This window comes from Colossoma macropomum, unplaced genomic scaffold (genome assembly GCF_904425465.1).
Source record: "Colossoma macropomum unplaced genomic scaffold, Colossoma_macropomum, whole genome shotgun sequence".
NCBI classification, from domain to species: Eukaryota; Metazoa; Chordata; class Actinopteri; order Characiformes; family Serrasalmidae; genus Colossoma; species Colossoma macropomum.
In genome coordinates this window covers 743,626-761,639 of record NW_023494806.1, presented here as the reverse complement: position 1 = coordinate 761,639, position 18,014 = coordinate 743,626, and the positions used below count along the sequence as shown (strand labels likewise).

The 18,014-nt window shown below is 41.6% G+C and overlaps 1 protein-coding gene across 1 annotated transcript in view; it reads left to right on the top strand.

Annotated features, from left to right (window-relative positions):
* galnt9 (polypeptide N-acetylgalactosaminyltransferase 9) overlaps positions 1 to 18,014 on the top strand; it is a 129,975-nt gene that overhangs the window by 110,908 nt on the left and 1,053 nt on the right. Inside the window, exons 7-10 of the mRNA XM_036598955.1 lie at positions 516 to 701; positions 3,551 to 3,688; positions 6,755 to 6,850; positions 15,990 to 16,157. Coding sequence (XP_036454848.1) covers positions 516 to 701; positions 3,551 to 3,688; positions 6,755 to 6,850; positions 15,990 to 16,157 — 588 coding nt within the window. The remainder of the gene's footprint in view (positions 1 to 515; positions 702 to 3,550; positions 3,689 to 6,754; positions 6,851 to 15,989; positions 16,158 to 18,014) is intronic.

Here is an 18,014-nt window from a genome sequence, read left to right as displayed (position 1 = left end):
AGAAAAGAACCAATTAATCATGCAAATGGTACTTTGAATGTTTATGGTTCTATATAGAACCATTGTCTTTACTAAAGAACCCTTGAAGAACCATATTTGGCGCATTATGAAGAGCGAAATAGGACAATGAAGAACCTGTACGGTTGTACAGCTGAAGACTTAATCAGAAAAGGTGATGTAACACAGTGGGAAACGTGATCCTGTTCTAACTTTTTGGACTGTTTTTGGAAGTTCAAAAGGCAAAACCTCAAAGGTTGTTTTTGTACTGTTTAAAATTTAAAACTGGTCAAACAGAATCCACAATCACTGCTTTCTGTTTTATTAATAGCATTTCACACATTGTCCCAACTTTCTTTGGAATCATTATTAAATGATAAATGAACTTTTTTACCACCATCCTGTAAAGCTTGTCCAGCCGCTCAGCAGCTATGAAGGAGCACATTAGTGGGCGGAGCCTGAGACTGTAATTGATAAGGCTGCAGTTAAAGGGTGTAATACCGGTTCTTCCTCTCTAGGTGTGGCAGTGTGGGGGCAGTATGGAGGTGCTGCCGTGCGCTCGAGTCGCCCACATCGAGCGCACAAAGAAGCCGTACAACAACGACATCGACTACTACGCCAAACGCAATGCGCTGAGGGCCGCAGAGGTGTGGATGGACGAGTTCAAATCGCACGTCTACATGGCCTGGAACATCCCCATGAACGTAAGTCTGACCACGTTTATCGTTTTAGTTATTAGCGTTGTTTCTCAACATTAAATTGTTGTTTAAATGTAGCTACACAGTTAATTATATAGTTTACATATTGAGTTACATGTATATTTGATTTTGCCTCTTTGGCAAGTTTGAGTTTGGAATGGACTTTTCTGTTTGTTTCAGGGTGTACTCACACTAGGGAATCTATACTGTGTCCGAGCACATTTGACCCCCAATGTCCAGTTTGTTTGACGAGTGCAGGGGTCGGCAACATGCGGCTCTTTTACTGCCCTGTTGTGGTCAGAATTAGACTTAAAATAAAATAGGTAAAATAAAATAATCCTCCTTTACAGTAAAATAAAGCTCTGCTGATCGTTCAACACAGTTTAACAATAAATGGTCTTAAACTCTGGAGTTAATGTAGAACTGCTAATTCACCCTTTAACCCTGAAGATCAGCACAGACTGCTGGTCACCATAGCAACACAGGTCTCATCTAGCTAGTAGCTAACGAAACGTCAAAGAGAGAGATTTAAGATGAACATCGATAATTTGGAGATGAATGGACTTATTTGTTTTTATAATCACTCCAGCTGGTTTCCTGATATGTTTAATCTGCAACGAGACACTGAAACTCAATGTCAGTTTCTCATTCGCCAGCTTCTTGTTTGAATTTTCCTGTTCCACCTTAAATGGTGCAGCAGTTACATTCTGGCACCTCAGGCACCATTTAAGGTGGAACGATAAAATACAAACAAGAAGCTGGCGAATGAGAAGCGACTTCAGCCTCGTAAAAAGTTGAATGGTAAGAGACATTTTACAAGAAACTGTTCTACTTTTGCTGAAAAGTTTCCTGCTGGAGATGTGAGAAAAGCAGTTGTAGCTGAGCTAAAGATTAAAGCAGAGCAAACTAAGTAATTTATATTATATTTTTTAGTCTACACTTGGACATTACCACATACTGAGACATACAGCCAAGATTGTAAAACGTTACTTCAATAGAATGGACATAAAAGGTTCTCAAGGTGTTTGATTTTTGGTAAAAGGACAAAGTGGCTCTTCTTAACATTTGGGTTGCGACCCCTGGACTAGTGTGATCACTCTGTACCTTGCCCCCACTTGAACAGAGGGGCTCAGGCACGGTTCAGATGGACTCAGGCACAGTACGTGTCTAGTGGGACCACTAACCGTCTGTGCCCAGACCTCCAACATGACGTCAGTCATGCTCAGGCACGGTACAAGGGGACCAGGCACACTGTGAGCACACTCTCAATGTCCAAAAATGATAACAACATGGCAACAATAACTTTTCATCAAATTCAAATCATTTCTTTTACTTTATCTTTGCAATTAGCCAGGGAAAGATCCAGGTGAAATGTTCTTTGGTATGTTATCAGAAAATGTGTTTGGTGTTTAGGCTCATGGGCAGGTTTTGCACAGAACATGTGGGCAGAATGAAATGAAATAAAATAAATGTTTTTTTTAGTGTGTACCAGCATTAACTTAGCGCTAACATAACATGAGAAGCTCCATAGGGGTGCTATCAGAAATTAGCATTATCATATCATGTTATACTGTTTAAGAGGTGTGTTCTGATGTGCTGAACTGCTCTAACAGTCACGGTTCAGCACTGATGTGATCGCTCTTTTATTGTCCACTTTTACTGTCCAATTTTGCATATAAGCACCACAAAGAGAGGAAGAGAGAAGAAAATGGACAAACTGAATGAATCATGACCCACTTTTCTCTGCACATTATCTCTCCACAGTGTAAACCATGCTGCAGCTAAAGTCCTCTACAAAACTCTTTAAACAGTCCAAATCATACAGACTTCAGTCCACACAGTCACAGCAGAGTGCATCTGATCTGTTGAGGCACCGGTTCTTTTACAGCTTTTCCATACCAAACGAACAAGAACAAACCACAACAATCTGTAGCTTCAGAAAGTTCCTCAAAAGATCCAACAAACCAAATCAGCATTTGGTTTCAAACCAGCTTCAAACCAGTCCAGCATTTGGTGCTTCTTAATGTTTCCTTACTGTCATAAAAGAACCTTATATGTCCAGAAAAATAACTGTACGATATAATGCAGTCGCAGTAAGAATCAGTAAAACAAGTTAAACTCAGTGAGCATTCCACAATAACCCCCACCATTACCACCAGCCACCATCGATCTCTACCAAACACCATCATTCTCTGCCAAACACCATCATTCTCTGCCAAACACCATCATTCTCCAGTACCATCATTCTTTGATTAAACATCACCATTCTCCACCAAACACCACTATTCTCAAACACCAACATGCTCCTTAAAACACCACCATTTGCTACCAAAAACAGTACAATTCTCTAACACCATCATTCTCCACCAAACACCACCATTCTCAAACACAATTCTCCACCAAACACCATCTTTCTCTAACAAACACATTATTCTCCACTAACCATCACTCTCCAACCAAACACCTACATGCTCCTCCAAACGTTCTCCATGAGACACCACCATTCTTCAACAAACACCAACATTTTTACATTTTATATTCTCAGACCAATACAATTATCCACCAAACACTACCTTTCTCTAACACCATGATTCTCCAAGAAACACCACCATTCCCTGCCGAACACTATCATTAAGCTTAAGGAAGTCAAATTAAACGATGTAAACAGACAACATTCTATCAACTCTTACTTACAGTAGCATAATATAATTAGATTTTAAAAATTCTGTATATTAAATTCAACGTAAAGCAAAATAGCGATGACCTCTGTCAGCTCCTGTATGTTAGTGATGATCGTGAATCTCCTGTAAACAGTCTGTTGGTGTTTGTTAGTGTGTTTATTTGCTGTTCTTCAGAATCCGGGTGTGGACTTTGGGGACGTATCTGAGCGGGTCGCTCTCAGGAACAGGCTGAAGTGTAAAAGTTTCCGCTGGTACCTGGAGCACGTCTACCCGGAGATGAGGATCTACAACGACACCATCACCTACGGAGAGGTCAGTGTTCCTGTGTTTATATTTACATTTATGAATGCTAACGCTTTATACTAAGGACCAGTTTAATACAACTCAGTGGGAACCGCGCTACACCGTGGTGTACTAATTAGGTCATATTCATAATGTGAATCAGCACTTATCACTACATGTGTCCTCGATAAAAGGCAGTCAGTTACGTTACCACCTCCAGACTGATGCATTATATTGTAGTAGCCTCTTTCAGTAGCCCCCCCTAGTGGCCACTGCACTGGCAGATGTTTTAATTGATATAATGAAATGAAAATATTTAAATATAAATCTTTAGTAAAGGCAATGGTTCTATTTAGGATCATAAGTTCTATATAGAACCATTTCATGCTTAAATGGTTCTTTGCATGGTAAAACGGTTCTTCAGATTGTGCAGATTGTGTTGTATATGGTTCTATATAGAATCCTTTTGAAAATAGTTCTATACAGCACTGGTTCTTCTACTGTTGCAATCTTGACATCGTAACAGTAGCAGAACCTTTTTGGTGCTATAAAGAACCATGTAACAAACAACACCTTCCAATCCATAACCAGATATCTCAGCCATAATCTTGAAACACAGTGGTCACATGAAAACAGTTTATGAATGCTTAAACACTGAAAGTGTTCCAGGTTGTTTATGTGACTGACTTCATGCACAGAGAGAGTTTTTGTATAAAGTTCTGCTTTATGGTTCCACATTTACAACAATAATGAACAAAGCTGTGAGGTAAAGTGCGTCAGACTGAGACACAAATCTGTGCATCACAGCCGTGTCTACTGTCAGACTCACTGAGATGTAAAGATGATTGGTCTCCATAGCAACGGCCTAGCAAGCATCACAATTAGCTCCAATTTCCTCATAATGAGACTTAATGAGATGGTTATTAGCCTCGGAGCGTGTATGGGAGCTGAACTGTGTAAAGTATTTGGGAATTTGTGCAGGAAGCAGAAAACTGTCATTTCTGAGGAAATTTCAAAACAGTCTAACTCTCGGGTCCAGATGTACGAAGATCTTTGCTCCAAGGTTTCTAGTAAAAACAAGAAAATCATCTCACCTTCATGTTATTTATGGCCAATTCTTAAGGCACATATAAATATATATATACAACCCCATTTCCGAAAAATTTGGGACACTGTGCAAAATGTAAATAAAAACAAAATGAAATCATTTAAACCCTATATTCCATTGAACATAGTACAAAGACAACATATCAAATGTTGAAACTGAGAAATTATATTGTTTTTCGAAAAATATATGCCCATTTTGAATTTAATGCCAACAATACGTTCAATGAAAAAAACTGTCTGTGAAAACAGTTTGTCGCTGCATCTAAAAATACAAGTTAAAACTCTAAAACACAAAGAAGAAACCAAATATAAACAGGATTCAGAAACGCTGCCACCTTCTCTGGGCCTGAGCTCATTTAAAATGGACTGAGGGGAAGTGGAAAAGTGTCCTGTGGTCCGACGAATCAACATTTGACATTCTTTTTGGAAATCATGGACACTGTGTCCTCCGGGCTAAAGACCACTCAGCTTGTTATCAGTGCACAGTTCAAAAGCCAGTATTCATGATGGTGTAGGGGGGCATTAGTGCACATGGCATGGGTGACGTGCTCATCTGTGAAGGCACCATTAATGCTGAACAATATATACATGTTTTAGCAACATATGCTGCCATCCAGACGACGTCTTTTTCAGGGAAGGCCTTGATTATTTCAGCAAGACAGTGTCAAACCACATTCTGCATGCATTACAGCAGCACTGCTCTGTATTAAAAGAGTCCAGGTGCTAAACTGACCTGCCTGCAGTCCAGACCGGTCACCACTGAAAACATTTGGTACATTATGAAATTAAAAATATGACAAAGGAGACCCTGAACTGATGAGCAGCTGAAATCCTGTATCAAACAAAAACAGGAAAACATTTCACTTTCTAAACTACAGCAGTGTCTCCTCAGTTCCCAAACGCTTACAGAGTGTTGTTAAAGAAGAGGTGATGAAACACAGTGGTGAACAGGCCCCCGTCCCAACTATTAGTGTTGTTGGCATCAAATTCATAAATGGGCTAAAATTTCTCAGCTTCATCATATTTAATCTTAATATCATTGATAAAGTCTTTGATATTTATTGTATGTGTAAAACTCACTGTCAACCTTCATCCTAAAAAAAAATCATTCTTGAAAGTAGCGTAGAATGTGATTTGGAACAAAACTTTTTACATATACATTTATTCCTTTTTGTAGACTTATATTTGAAATAAATATATAAATAAATGTAAGCTGATGAAACATATATTTTATATATGTTTATATATTTTATATATGTGGGTGTTATGTATGTATGTATGTGTATATATATATATATATACTATATATATATATATATATAGGCTGTTCAGAGAATGGTGCTTGTGCAATTTTTGTGTAAAAGTGAATATTGTGAGATGTTCTAGAGAAACTTACCGAGTCAGAACTGTTCACAGTGGTGGTGATAGGAACAAGACGTCCACCTCTAAAAGCTCCCTCACAGAAAGTTCCTACATGAAATGGTTATGAATTCACTGCCTGATGACTGAGACACTGTTTTATGATAGTTTAGAGAACTTAAACTCCATTCATGGTGGAGGGATACATGCAGGGCGCTGTGAGGCAAAATAGTCCCCAAAGAAAACTTATTATTTCAGATTTTCCACTATTTTCCATCATCAACATTCCATATAAACTCAGAAGACTCGTGTAGGTTCACTGGTGGTTCTGGATAGTAAATAAAATGTCTATATTTGTGTTGTAGTCATAGCAACCCCTGGTTCCTATCACCACCCCTGTAAAGACATCTGAACCATTTCACACCAAACCTCTCTGAATCTCTCTGTTTACATCTCACACACTGAATTAGGCAGAAATTTTGAAAAATCGGTGGAGTTCCTCTATAAAGGAGGGGTTAGTATGAATGCAAATGAGAGGAAAAAGAGCGTCTTGTGCAGAGTGGAGTAAAGGCTGTGAGAGGAGCTGTGGGCGTCTCTGTAACTCTGAGTGTGATTTGTACCTGTTCTCAGGTGCGGAACAGTAAAGCCAGCGGATACTGTCTGGATCAGGGATCAGAAGATGATAACAGAGCAATACTGTATCCCTGCCACGGCATGTCGTCTCAGGTAAGAGCTCCGTCTGTCAGAGCTGCTCTGTAAACTCAGATGCTCTCAGTCACAATCACAGTCAGCTTCACTCCACACAGGCATTCACATGTGCTGTCAGTCTGATTCATCGCGGAACCTTAGAGTGGAACGGCTGGAGTTCCAAATATATATTTATAAAACAGATAGTTCCGGTCCTAAAATCTGATTGGCTGAGCCGCATTCGAAGCCATGATATACCCACATCTATGACCGCTTCACAGCAACTGAATTGCGTATTACTACGCCGGAACACGAAAAATAAAACCTTGTGCTGTTAATGAACAATCTTTGACTCTAAAGCTGCTCAAATGGAGCACTGAGTGTACTGATCAAGTAAGAAACCATTTTTTTGTTTAAACTGAGCAGCTGGCGACTTATATTCTTATCTAGAACTGGGCTGGTCAGCTAGCTAACAGGCTAAAATAGCCAACAGCCTAAACAGCTCCATCATTAATATCACAGGCTTGAATTAAAGTACTTATGATATGATTCACTGAAAAACAGCAGCATAGAAGTCTAAAAATGTCACCTGGATGTTTTACACACTTCAAATGTCCTTCAAATGTGTTTCAGAAGTCACGTCAAACCCAGGCTGAGTCCCAAACGGCTCTGTACTCCCTAAATAGCTATGAACGTTCAGAAATTCCAGCCTCTGCAGCCAAACAGGGCATCATGTGTGGATGAGTCTGAGTCCCACATGACTGTTACTCAGCTGTATTAAACACTGTTGTTCTGCAGGATCCAGTATTTAAACTCCTACGTAGTGCACTATGTAGGGAGCAGGGAGCCGTTTGAGATTCAGCCCCAGTGTGAGAAGAGGAGAATATTAATAATAACTTACATTTTCTGAAAAATGGTGTATTTTATCCTATTTTATGTTGGCCGTTTTATAAAAGCAATAAGCCACTTGAGGCCGTGCGTTACTGTCATTTTATCACAGGGAAGGGAGGCTTACTCTGCTTTGCATCGTGCCTAAGAAGTGCAGTAACGCACAGCCTCTCGTGGCTCGCTGCTTTAATATATAGTCCCGTATTTCAGTAATTCACCTCATATTGAATATTTATGTTCTATTATATTGAATAACAACTTCTACACTATGAATTTTAGGTATTTTACTCAATATTTAAAATTCTTAGCGTAAAATAAATTTTAAACCAGTTAATATAATATAATTTTCTATTTTTCCTTTCTGTCTTGATGTTCTACAGCTTTCTCAGTCACTTTTGAACCTTCTGCAGCTCTGTTCGTCATTCAGGACTCATTAACACTTCTCTGTTTTTAATTACGGCTCTGTACTGATTATCTGAAAAATGTGAAGTTCTTCAGGACGAGCCAGACTGCAGTCATTTTATACAATTATCTGAAGCCAGATTGGTTTTATATTGATTATAAACCTTGATTCCTGACTATACAGCGTTGCTGTTGGACCAAAGCTCTCTCCACTTCCTGTGTACACACTTTAAGTAATTTTGGACAATTTCTGTTGGTCCATTTATCATGAAATTTTCACAGGGTGTGTTGTTTGAAATGGTCAAAAATGGAAAAGAAAATGAAAAGAGACAGTGAAGTGTGGATGAGGGACTCGCTCTGGTTTGATTTGATTGATCTGAGTTTTACGTTTTTTGTTTATCACTCACTGTTAAGGTTTGTCCACTTCATTACAGACACGGACCATTGAAGAAACTGAAATGTAATCTCTCTCTCTGTCTTACTCTCTCTCTCTCTCTCTCTCTCTCTCTCTCTCTCTCTCTCTCTGTCTCTCTCTGTCTCTCTCTCTCTCTCTCTCTCCCCCGTGTCTGGTGTATTCGGTAATGTGACCCCACAGTGAGAGTCTAATCCAGCTCTGAGGGGAATAACGCTGTATTAGTTTACTCTCATCACTGCACATCAATACTCACCTGCATTACAGCGTACAGATACATTTACACACGCCTCCATTTTATTTCTCCTCAGCTCTCCGGGAGGAAGTGTGTGTGTGTGTGTGTGTGTGTGTGTGTGTTCCGGTTCCACCTTAAATTCTGACTGAGACGCCGAATGTAATTGCGGCACCATTTAAGGTGGACTGCACTGTTATAAATGCGAATTTATAAGTCCGTTCATCTCCAAATGTTTGTCTGTCTTTCTCTTTTCCTTTTCGTTCACTACTAGCCAGGCGAAACCTCGTTGCTACGTGACCTCCAGTCTTACGGGCTACACACACACACACACACACACACACACACACACACACACACACACACACACAAACAATGTTATTACTGTAAGATACTGTAAGTAGTAATTCTGTGTATGTTGAAGTCCAGTATTTACAGTTATCATACAATACCTGCTTTATCTGATCAATACTTCATTAAATTAAATTAAATCAGCTGATGCAACTGAACAGATCTATGTGATGCTGGAGAACAGTGAGATGTCAGGAACCAAACCTGTGTTCTCCTGTGTTCTTCTAACGTACACTCTTAAAAAGATGGTTCATCAAAGGTCATTTAGTACAGACAGTGGTTCTGTATAGAACCAAGAACACTCAAAACCATTTGCATGCTTAAAGGGTTCCCTGCATGGGGAAATGGTTCTTCAGAGTGGTGGAGGATGTACTGAGTATGGTTCAATAAGGCACCAAAAAGGGTTCTGCTATTGTGACGATGTCAAGTTTGTAACAGCAGAAGAACCGTATTTAGTACTATATAGAACACATTGTCCATCAATCTGAAAAGCCATTTCATCATGCAGTTTTTTATGGGTATATATATGTGTGTGTGTGTGTGTGTGTGTGTGTGTGTGTGTGTGTATATGTATATATATATATATATATATATATAGATAGATAGATAGATAGATAGAGAGAGAGAGAGAGAGAGAGAGAGAGAGAGAGAGAGAGAGAGATTCGATACCGCTTGTGTAGTTAATTATAATTAATTGTTATTTTTTGATTTATGATTAATTGCTTTATTCTATGTAGTCTGCTGTAATAAATCACATAATTTTGTACAATTTATCATGATATCATGATTAAACTGTTTTGTGTAGGTAATTGTGATAAGTCACTTTTTTGAGCAGGTTATCATGAATAATTGCGTAATTTTGTGCATTTAATCTTGATTATTCATGTTTATATTATTATGCATGTGATATATTATTATAGTATGAATACTCTTGTTGAATTAGAGAGCCGGGTGTTCCCAGACTGTTCAGTACATGTCAGCCACTGTATTAGTCTTTCACAGTAATGTGAACCGGACAAACAACAGGCTTTTATTTTGGCATGTTAGTTATGTGCTAATAACAGCGGCAGACAGCGTTATTCCCTGTGGAATGTTTGGAATGTGTGAAAGTGTGGAATGGGTGGTTTCGCCCGGCTCAAAGTGAGCAGATTAACGTCGCCGGCCTCACCGAACCGCCCTGAGATTATTACATTCAGCTAATAAGATGGTGTTTTTCTGCAGTGCTGAGTGAAAGAATAACGTCTCTCTCCCTGTAAACTGAGTTATAATCCTGTTTCAGCTCAAACACCATCAGCAACACCATCACCCAGAGCTCAATTTACACATGAACACACCCGGATCATCAAGTTATCCCGTTTGAAGAGCCCTAGATGCTGTTGTTTTTTGTAGTAAGGGAATTTATTATATCCAGAGCTGGTCCTGATCGTCCTGGGGCCCTTAGGAAAATACTACAAAGGGGTCCTCCTACCTGACCCTTGAGACATTTGCAGTTACATTTATAGCATTCAGCAGACGCTCTTATCCAGAGCGACTTACCAAAAGTGCTTTGTCTATCCAGAGAAAGTATCTTTGCTGGTTACCAATAGGTTAGAGAGAAAGACAGTCCTGAGCTCAGACAGTAGCCACGTTTACATGCAGCCTGATAATCCGTTAATAATCTGACTAATAGCTCAATTGGAATAGAATACGTCCATGTAAACACCTCAATTGGAATAGTCTAATCCGATTGAGGCCATTCGGAATACAATTTCTATCCGATTAAACGAGGTGGGTAAACCTCTAAATAATCCGTTAAATAGAAGAATAATAGCCATGTAAACGCCTGAATCCGATTACATTTCGATCAGAACGTGTAAGTATGTTCTGCGCATGTGCGTCGCGTCACGGCGAAAGTTTACACCGCTCAACATGGCGGAGCAGAAACGGGTCTGGACCTCATGTTCGCTGTCATGGTAACGTTTACTCTAAGCGCTACTCCACGCATGCGCGTCATTTTGCATCGGATTACTTGTAGTGAGCATGTAAACGAAGATTTTCCATCAGATTGTTGAATAGAGTGCATATAAACACCTCAGTCTAAATCTGTAATCGGATTGTATTCAATCGGATTGGCAAAAATCGTTGCATGTAAACACAGCCAGAGCTAGAATCAGTCATTATTGACACCAAGAGAAAAAGGAACAGAGTTAAACACAGAGCAGTGCAATACAATACAATACATAAGTGCTGTACAATACATTACAATCAATACTTAACTCAGTGCTCATTTAAGTGCTGTATAAAGAGACGGTCTTCAGTCTGTGTTTGAAGACAGCTAGAGACTCTGCTGTGAGAGGACAGCCAGTGGGAGTTCGTTCCACCACCTGGGCTCCAGCACAGAGAACAGTCTAGATGCTTGCCTTCCGCGCGGCTTGAAGGATGGCGGGTCAAGCCGAGCTGTACTCGAAGCTCGAAGGGCTCGTGGAACAGTTCGAGATTTCACCATTGCCATCAAGTAGGGAGGGGCTGGTCCATTTTTGGCTTTGTAGGCAAGCATAAGGGTTTTAAATCTGATGCAGCTACAGGAAGCCAGTGAAGGGAGCGCAGCAGTGGGGTGACGTGGCTGAACTTTGGGAGATTGAAGACGAGCCGTGCTGCTGCATTCTGGATGAATGCAGTTGCCACACAGTCACACTTGACCCCCCAGTACTCCCACTGCATCCCCCCTCCTTTAAACCAGTCTGCTCCATTTGTCGCTGTAGGAATAACTAGACCTGTACAGAACAGAATGAGGTATAAACAGTATTTAAAACTGTTATTAAGAGTCATTTCCGACTCCTGGCAATCATCTGGACAATGTTTCTCCAGAATATCCTGTCTTCTGTTTGGGTCTTTAGGCTTCTGAATTGCTGTTTCATGATTGTCTTCATCCATCTTGTAGCTGGTCGTCCTCTTCCTCGTTTATCTTCAGCTCGTCTGAGCATAACGGTCTTTTCCAATGAACCGGTTCTTCTCAGAATGTGTCCGAAGTAAGAAAGTTTGGTTCTCTGGGCTTCCAGTGAGAGGTGAGGTTTGATTTGTCCTGAGGTCTCAGGTTCCACCTTAAATGGTGCAGCAAATACATTCTAGTGCCCGAGGCCTGATGAACCAAAATGTAACTGCTGCACCTTTTAAGGTGGAACCTGAGACCTCAGGAGCCAGAATGTAACTGCTGCACCATTTAAGGTGGAACAGGAAAATTCGAATAAGAAGCTGACAGATAAGCAGCTTCACCGTGGCACGCTGGGCAGTATGGATAAACATCTCTCAGTAAATAATAACCAAGAATTCAGCCAAACCAGAGCATAAATAGTACTTTATATTTGACACAGCTTGAATGGGCCTCATACACAAACAGAACGGTCCCACATTTGCAAAGGAGTTAGACAAGGCTGCATACCATCACCACATCCGTCCTACCTGAATGCAGAACACATAAATGGGAGAGGACTGGAAGGAGATGATTGAGGATTGGTGGGAGAAACATCAATAAACTTTAATGTGCAATTATAAAGTACTATTTATGCTCTGGTTTGGCTGAATTATTGGTTATTATTTACTGAGAGATGTTCATCCATACTGCCCAGCGTGCCACGAAGGTGAAGCTGCTTATTTGTCAGCTTCTTGTTCGAATTTTCCAGTTTCACCTTAAAAGGTGCAGCAGTTACATTTTGGTTCATCAGGCCTCAGGCAGTAGAATGTATTTGCTGCACCATTTAAGGTGGAACCTGAAGCCTCAGGCACCAGAATGTAACTGCTGCCCCATTTAAGGTGGAACCTGAGAGCCTCAGGCACCAGAATGTAACTGCTGCCCCATTTAAGGTGGAACCTGAAGCCTCAGGCACCAGAATGTAACTGCTGCCCCATTTAAGGTGGAACCTGAAGCCTCAGGTACCAGAAAGTTACTGCTGCACCATTTAAGGTGGAACCTGAGGCCTCAGGCACCAGAATTTAACTGCTGCCCCATTTAAGGTGGAACCTGAGGCCTCAGGCACCAGAATTTAACTGCTGCCCCATTTAAGGTGGAACCTGAGGCCTCAGGCACCAGAATGTAACTGCTACGCCACTTCCATAAAATATCTCCAAAAAAAGACTCGTTACAGAAACCAAAAACGTCCAAAATAATTTGATCTTGTGGAAGGTTGTTCTGCAGGCTGCCACACGTTGGGTGTGTCTCATTAAAAGGACGTTGCTAGGTAGAGTGCAGCGATGTTCTGCAGCATGTTCTGCAGAAGACTCCTCTGCTTCTACAGCACCAAATGATCCGGCCTAGGATTCAGAACAGCAGCAGCGTCATTACTCCTGACCTCTGATCAGCTGTGAGGCTGAGTTTCAGGTGAACAGTGAGCGAGAGGTGGTACTAATTTATACAAACAAATGGGGGAAACACACATTTAACAACAAACTGTCCCTCCAAACTGGCTCTGCTCCTTTATCGTACACTGTGAGAAATAAAGGTTCAGTGCAGGTGTGTTTTTCATTCATCAAGGTACAAACAGTGTAGATGTTCCCTCAGAGCTCCAACAGTGGTTCTAAGGTCTGATTGTGAACCTTAAATAAGTGTTTTCCAGGTGAAAAGTTCGTATTTGTACCTTTTCATAACCGAATGTTTTAAACAGAACAGTAAAATAAAAGTCCTGGAGACGAGACGGGGTGTGTGGAGTCAGTACAGCTTAGAACATATCATTTCAGTGGATTATGGTTCAGTTATGTTCCCTGACTGAAGGTACTGAGATGGAGCCCTGAGGGTTCCACCCAGTGATAAGAGGGGAACGCATTTCAAGGATCCTTTGCATTGTTTTGAAATGGGATGGTGCTGGTGACGTATGCAGCCTTCGAAGGCCACAGTCCTGTAAATGAGACGCAGCGATGCTGTCAGATGTGTTAAAAAGTAGTAGCCTTAGTAAAGGAGCTTTATTAGAGACTTATTTGCATATTGCAATGTAGGTATTGAAAAATGTGCTCTCTCTCTCTCTCTCTCTCTCTCTCTCTCTCTCTCTCTCTCTCTCTGTCCCCTCTCTCTCTCTCTCTCTCTCTCTCTCCTCTCTCTCTCTCTCTCTCTCTCTCTCTCTCTCTCCCTCTCTCTCTCTCTCTCTCTCTGTCTCTGTCTCTCTCTCTCATTCTCTCTCTCACACTCTCTCTCATTCTCGTTCTCTTTTTCTCTCTCTTTCTCTTACTCTCTTTTTCTCTCTCCTTCTCTCTCACTCTCTCTCTCTTTTTCTCTCTCACTCTCTCTCATTCTCTCCTTCATTCTCTCTCTCTCTCTTTCATTCTCTCTCTCATTCTCTCTTTCTCTCTCTTTTTCTCTCTCTTTCTCACACTCACTCACTCTCTCTCTCTCTCTCTCTCTCTCTTTCTCTGTCACTCACTCATTCACTCTCTCTCATTCTCATTCTCTCTCATTCTCTCTCTCTCTCTCTCTTTCCAGTATGTATCTTTGGCGTTAAATCTCTTTTTTCACCCAGACTCTTAAGACATCAGAACCAGCTCGGTGTTTTCCGGGCTGAATAGCCGTGTTCACCACCGCGTAACAATCATTCATCGATCTTATCATCTCCTCGCTCCTCAACTCTGCTCTGACTGTGATGATGAAGCTCATAAGCAGCGCTCGGTCACCGTGTATGGTCAAAGCGCTGTGTGCTTTAGACGCCTCTGTAATCCGATTAAGAATGCAGGAAGTGGAGGCAGATGGATTTCAGCGAGCGGAGCTTCAGCTCCTGTTTGACCCTCTGATGATCCTCAGCTTTCGTCCTGATGTTTCTGCTGCTTTGTTGTGGAGAGATGGTTCCATTCAGTCCTGCAGAAAAGAGGATGAGCCTCAGGTTCTTCCGTGTGTCATCACGTCCTCCATGCGTATCTCCCTGACCCCCCGAGCCCCCCTGACCTCAGCATCTAATATCCCAGCGATTGTCCTTCAGCTGAATTATTGATCTCAAAGCTGAGTTCTTACTGTATAGAATGGACAGCAGCCTCGATCTGCTGGGAGATAAAGCCACGAGATACGGATAAAATGCTGATATAATAACTATAATAACAATACACACTTAAACAAGATGGTTCTTCAAGGGTTCTTTAGCACAGAAATGGTTCTGTAAAAAACCATGAACAGCCAGCAAACCCTTTGCATGATTAAAGGGTTCTTTGCATCGTGAACGGGTTCTTTAGAATGATGCAGAATGTGCTGTAGATGGTTCTATATAGAACTTTTTTGAAAAGGGTTCTATATAGCACCTGCTACTGTTACAAGCTTGTATCGTGAAAATAGCAGAACCCTTTTTGGTACTATATAGAACCACTTTCTTTGCTAAAGAACCCTTGAAGAACTACCTTTTTTTGAGAGTGTAGCACAGCTGTGACTACCAGTTCAGTTGTGTAAATATCTTTTTGTTTATTAGGTTTTTTAAATAATAAAACATATCACTGATAATTATTTTCACAGCAAATTGCAGTAAAATGATAAATCGTGATCCTGCCCAATCTGGCAACCCTGATCAGCATGGAACCACAGGGGCGAGAGGGACACTTTAGGGGTGACAAATTTAGGGGTGACACGCTTTTTGATTGAGTTCAAACCAAAAAAAAAAACAACATATTTAGTGAAAATAAACAAAAATAAACATTAAATTGTTTTTAGTGCCGGAATAAATGTTCAGTATTTACTGTATCAGTATAATATCATGATAGTGATAAGCTGTATGTATGTAGTGCAGCTCTGTGAGGTGATATCAGATATAAGGACAGTCATTTCTGAAGCAGCGCTGTAGTTTATTGATTATTCTGTTTGTTGGGTTTATTTTGCTGTTTGTAAACTTCCTCTGCTCCTCTGGTGTCGCTTCCCTCACTTTTCCTCTGTTTTCTCTCCTTCTGTGTTTCAGTTAGCCAGGTATTCCACTGAGGGTCTCCTGCAGCTAGGACCCCTGGGGTCCACCACGTTTCTGCCTGATACTAAATGCCTGGTGGACGACGGCAGGGGCCGAACTCCGAGCCTGAAGAAGTGCGACGCCGTGTCGCGGTCGTCCCAGAGGCTCTGGGATTTCACTCAGGTAGAGTCCATGGAGAGAATCGAATTCTAGTTCTTATTTGATTTTGGTAGCGTTTATGGTTTTATTTAATATTGTTATTCATTTTTAATATTTTTATTGTATTCTTTTATATATGTTTATTAATTATTTTATTAAATATAATTAATTATTTTTTACTGGTTTCTTACTACTTTACTTGCCATTCAGCTACACCAGTTTAGCTCCACCATTCAGTCTACAGCAGTTTAGCTCCACCATTCAGTCTACAGCAGTTTAGCCCCACCCATTCAGCCTACAGCAGTTTAGCCCCACCCATTCAGCCTACAGCAGTTTAGCCCCACCCATTCAGCTACAGCAGTTTAGCTCCACCATTCAGTCTACAGCAGTTTAGCTCCACCATTCAGTCTACAGCAGTTAAGCCCCACCCATTCAGCCTACAGCAGTTTAGCCCCACCCATTCAGTCTACAGCAGTTTAGCTCCACCATTCAGCTACAGCAGTTTAGCTCCACCATTCAGCTACAGCAGTTTAGCTCCACCATTCAGCTACAGCAGTTTAGCCCCACCCATTCAGCTACAGCAGTTTAGCCCCACCCATTCAGCTACAGCAGTTTAGCCCCACCCATTCAGCTACAGCAGTTTAGCTCCACCATTCAGCTACAGCAGTTTAGCCACACCCATTCAGCTACAGCAGTTTAGCTCCACCATTCAGCTACAGCAGTTTAGCCCCACCCATTCAGCTACAGCAGTTTAGCTCCACCATTCAGCTACAGCAGTTTAGCTCTACCCATTCAGCCTATAGCAGTTTAGCCCCACCCATTCAGCTACAGCAGTTTAGCCCCACCCATTCAGCTACAGCAGTTTAGCTCCACCATTCAGCTACAGCAGTTTAGCCCCACCCATTCAGCTACAGCAGTTTAGCCCCACCCATTCAGCTACAGCAGTTTAGCCCCACCCATTCAGCTACAGCAGTTTAGCTCCACCATTCAGCTACAGCAGTTTAGCCCCACCCATTCAGCTACAGCAGTTTAGCTCCACCATTCAGCTACAGCAGTTTAGCCCCACCCATTCAGCTACAGCAGTTTAGCTCCACCATTCAGCTACAGCAGTTTAGCTCTACCCATTCAGCCTATAGCAGTTTAGCCCCACCCATTCAGCTACAGCAGTTTAGCCCCACCCATTCAGCTACAGCAGTTTAGCTCCACCATTCAGCTACAGCAGTTTAGCCCCACCCATTCAGCTACAGCAGTTTAGCCCCACCCATTCAGCTACAGCAGTTTAGCCCCACCCATTCAGCTACAGCAGTTTAGCTCCACCATTCAGCTACAGCAGTTTAGCCCCACCCATTCAGCTACAGCAGTTTAGCTCCACCATTCAGCTACAGCAGTTTAGCTCCACCATTCAGCTACAGCAGTTTAGCTCCACCATTCAGCTACAGCAGTTTAACTCCACCATTCAGCTACAGCAGTTTAGCTCCACCATTCAGCTACAGCAGTTTAGCTCCACCATTCAGCTACAGCAGTTTAGCTCCACCCATTCAGCTACAGCAGTTTAGCTCCACCATTCAGCTACAGCAGTTTAGCTCCACCATTCAGCTACAGCAGTTTAGCTCCACCCATTCAGCTACAGCAGTTTAACTCCACCATTCAGCTACAGCAGTTTAACTCCACCATTCAGCTACAGCAGTTTAGCTCCACCCATTCAGCTACAGCAGTTTAGCTCCACCCATTCAGCTACAGCAGTTTAACTCCACCATTCAGCTACAGCAGTTTAGCTCCACCCATTCAGCTACAGCAGTTTAGCTCCACCATTCAGCTACAGCAGTTTAGCTCCACCCATTCAGCTACAGCAGTTTAGCTCCACCATTCAGCTACAGCAGT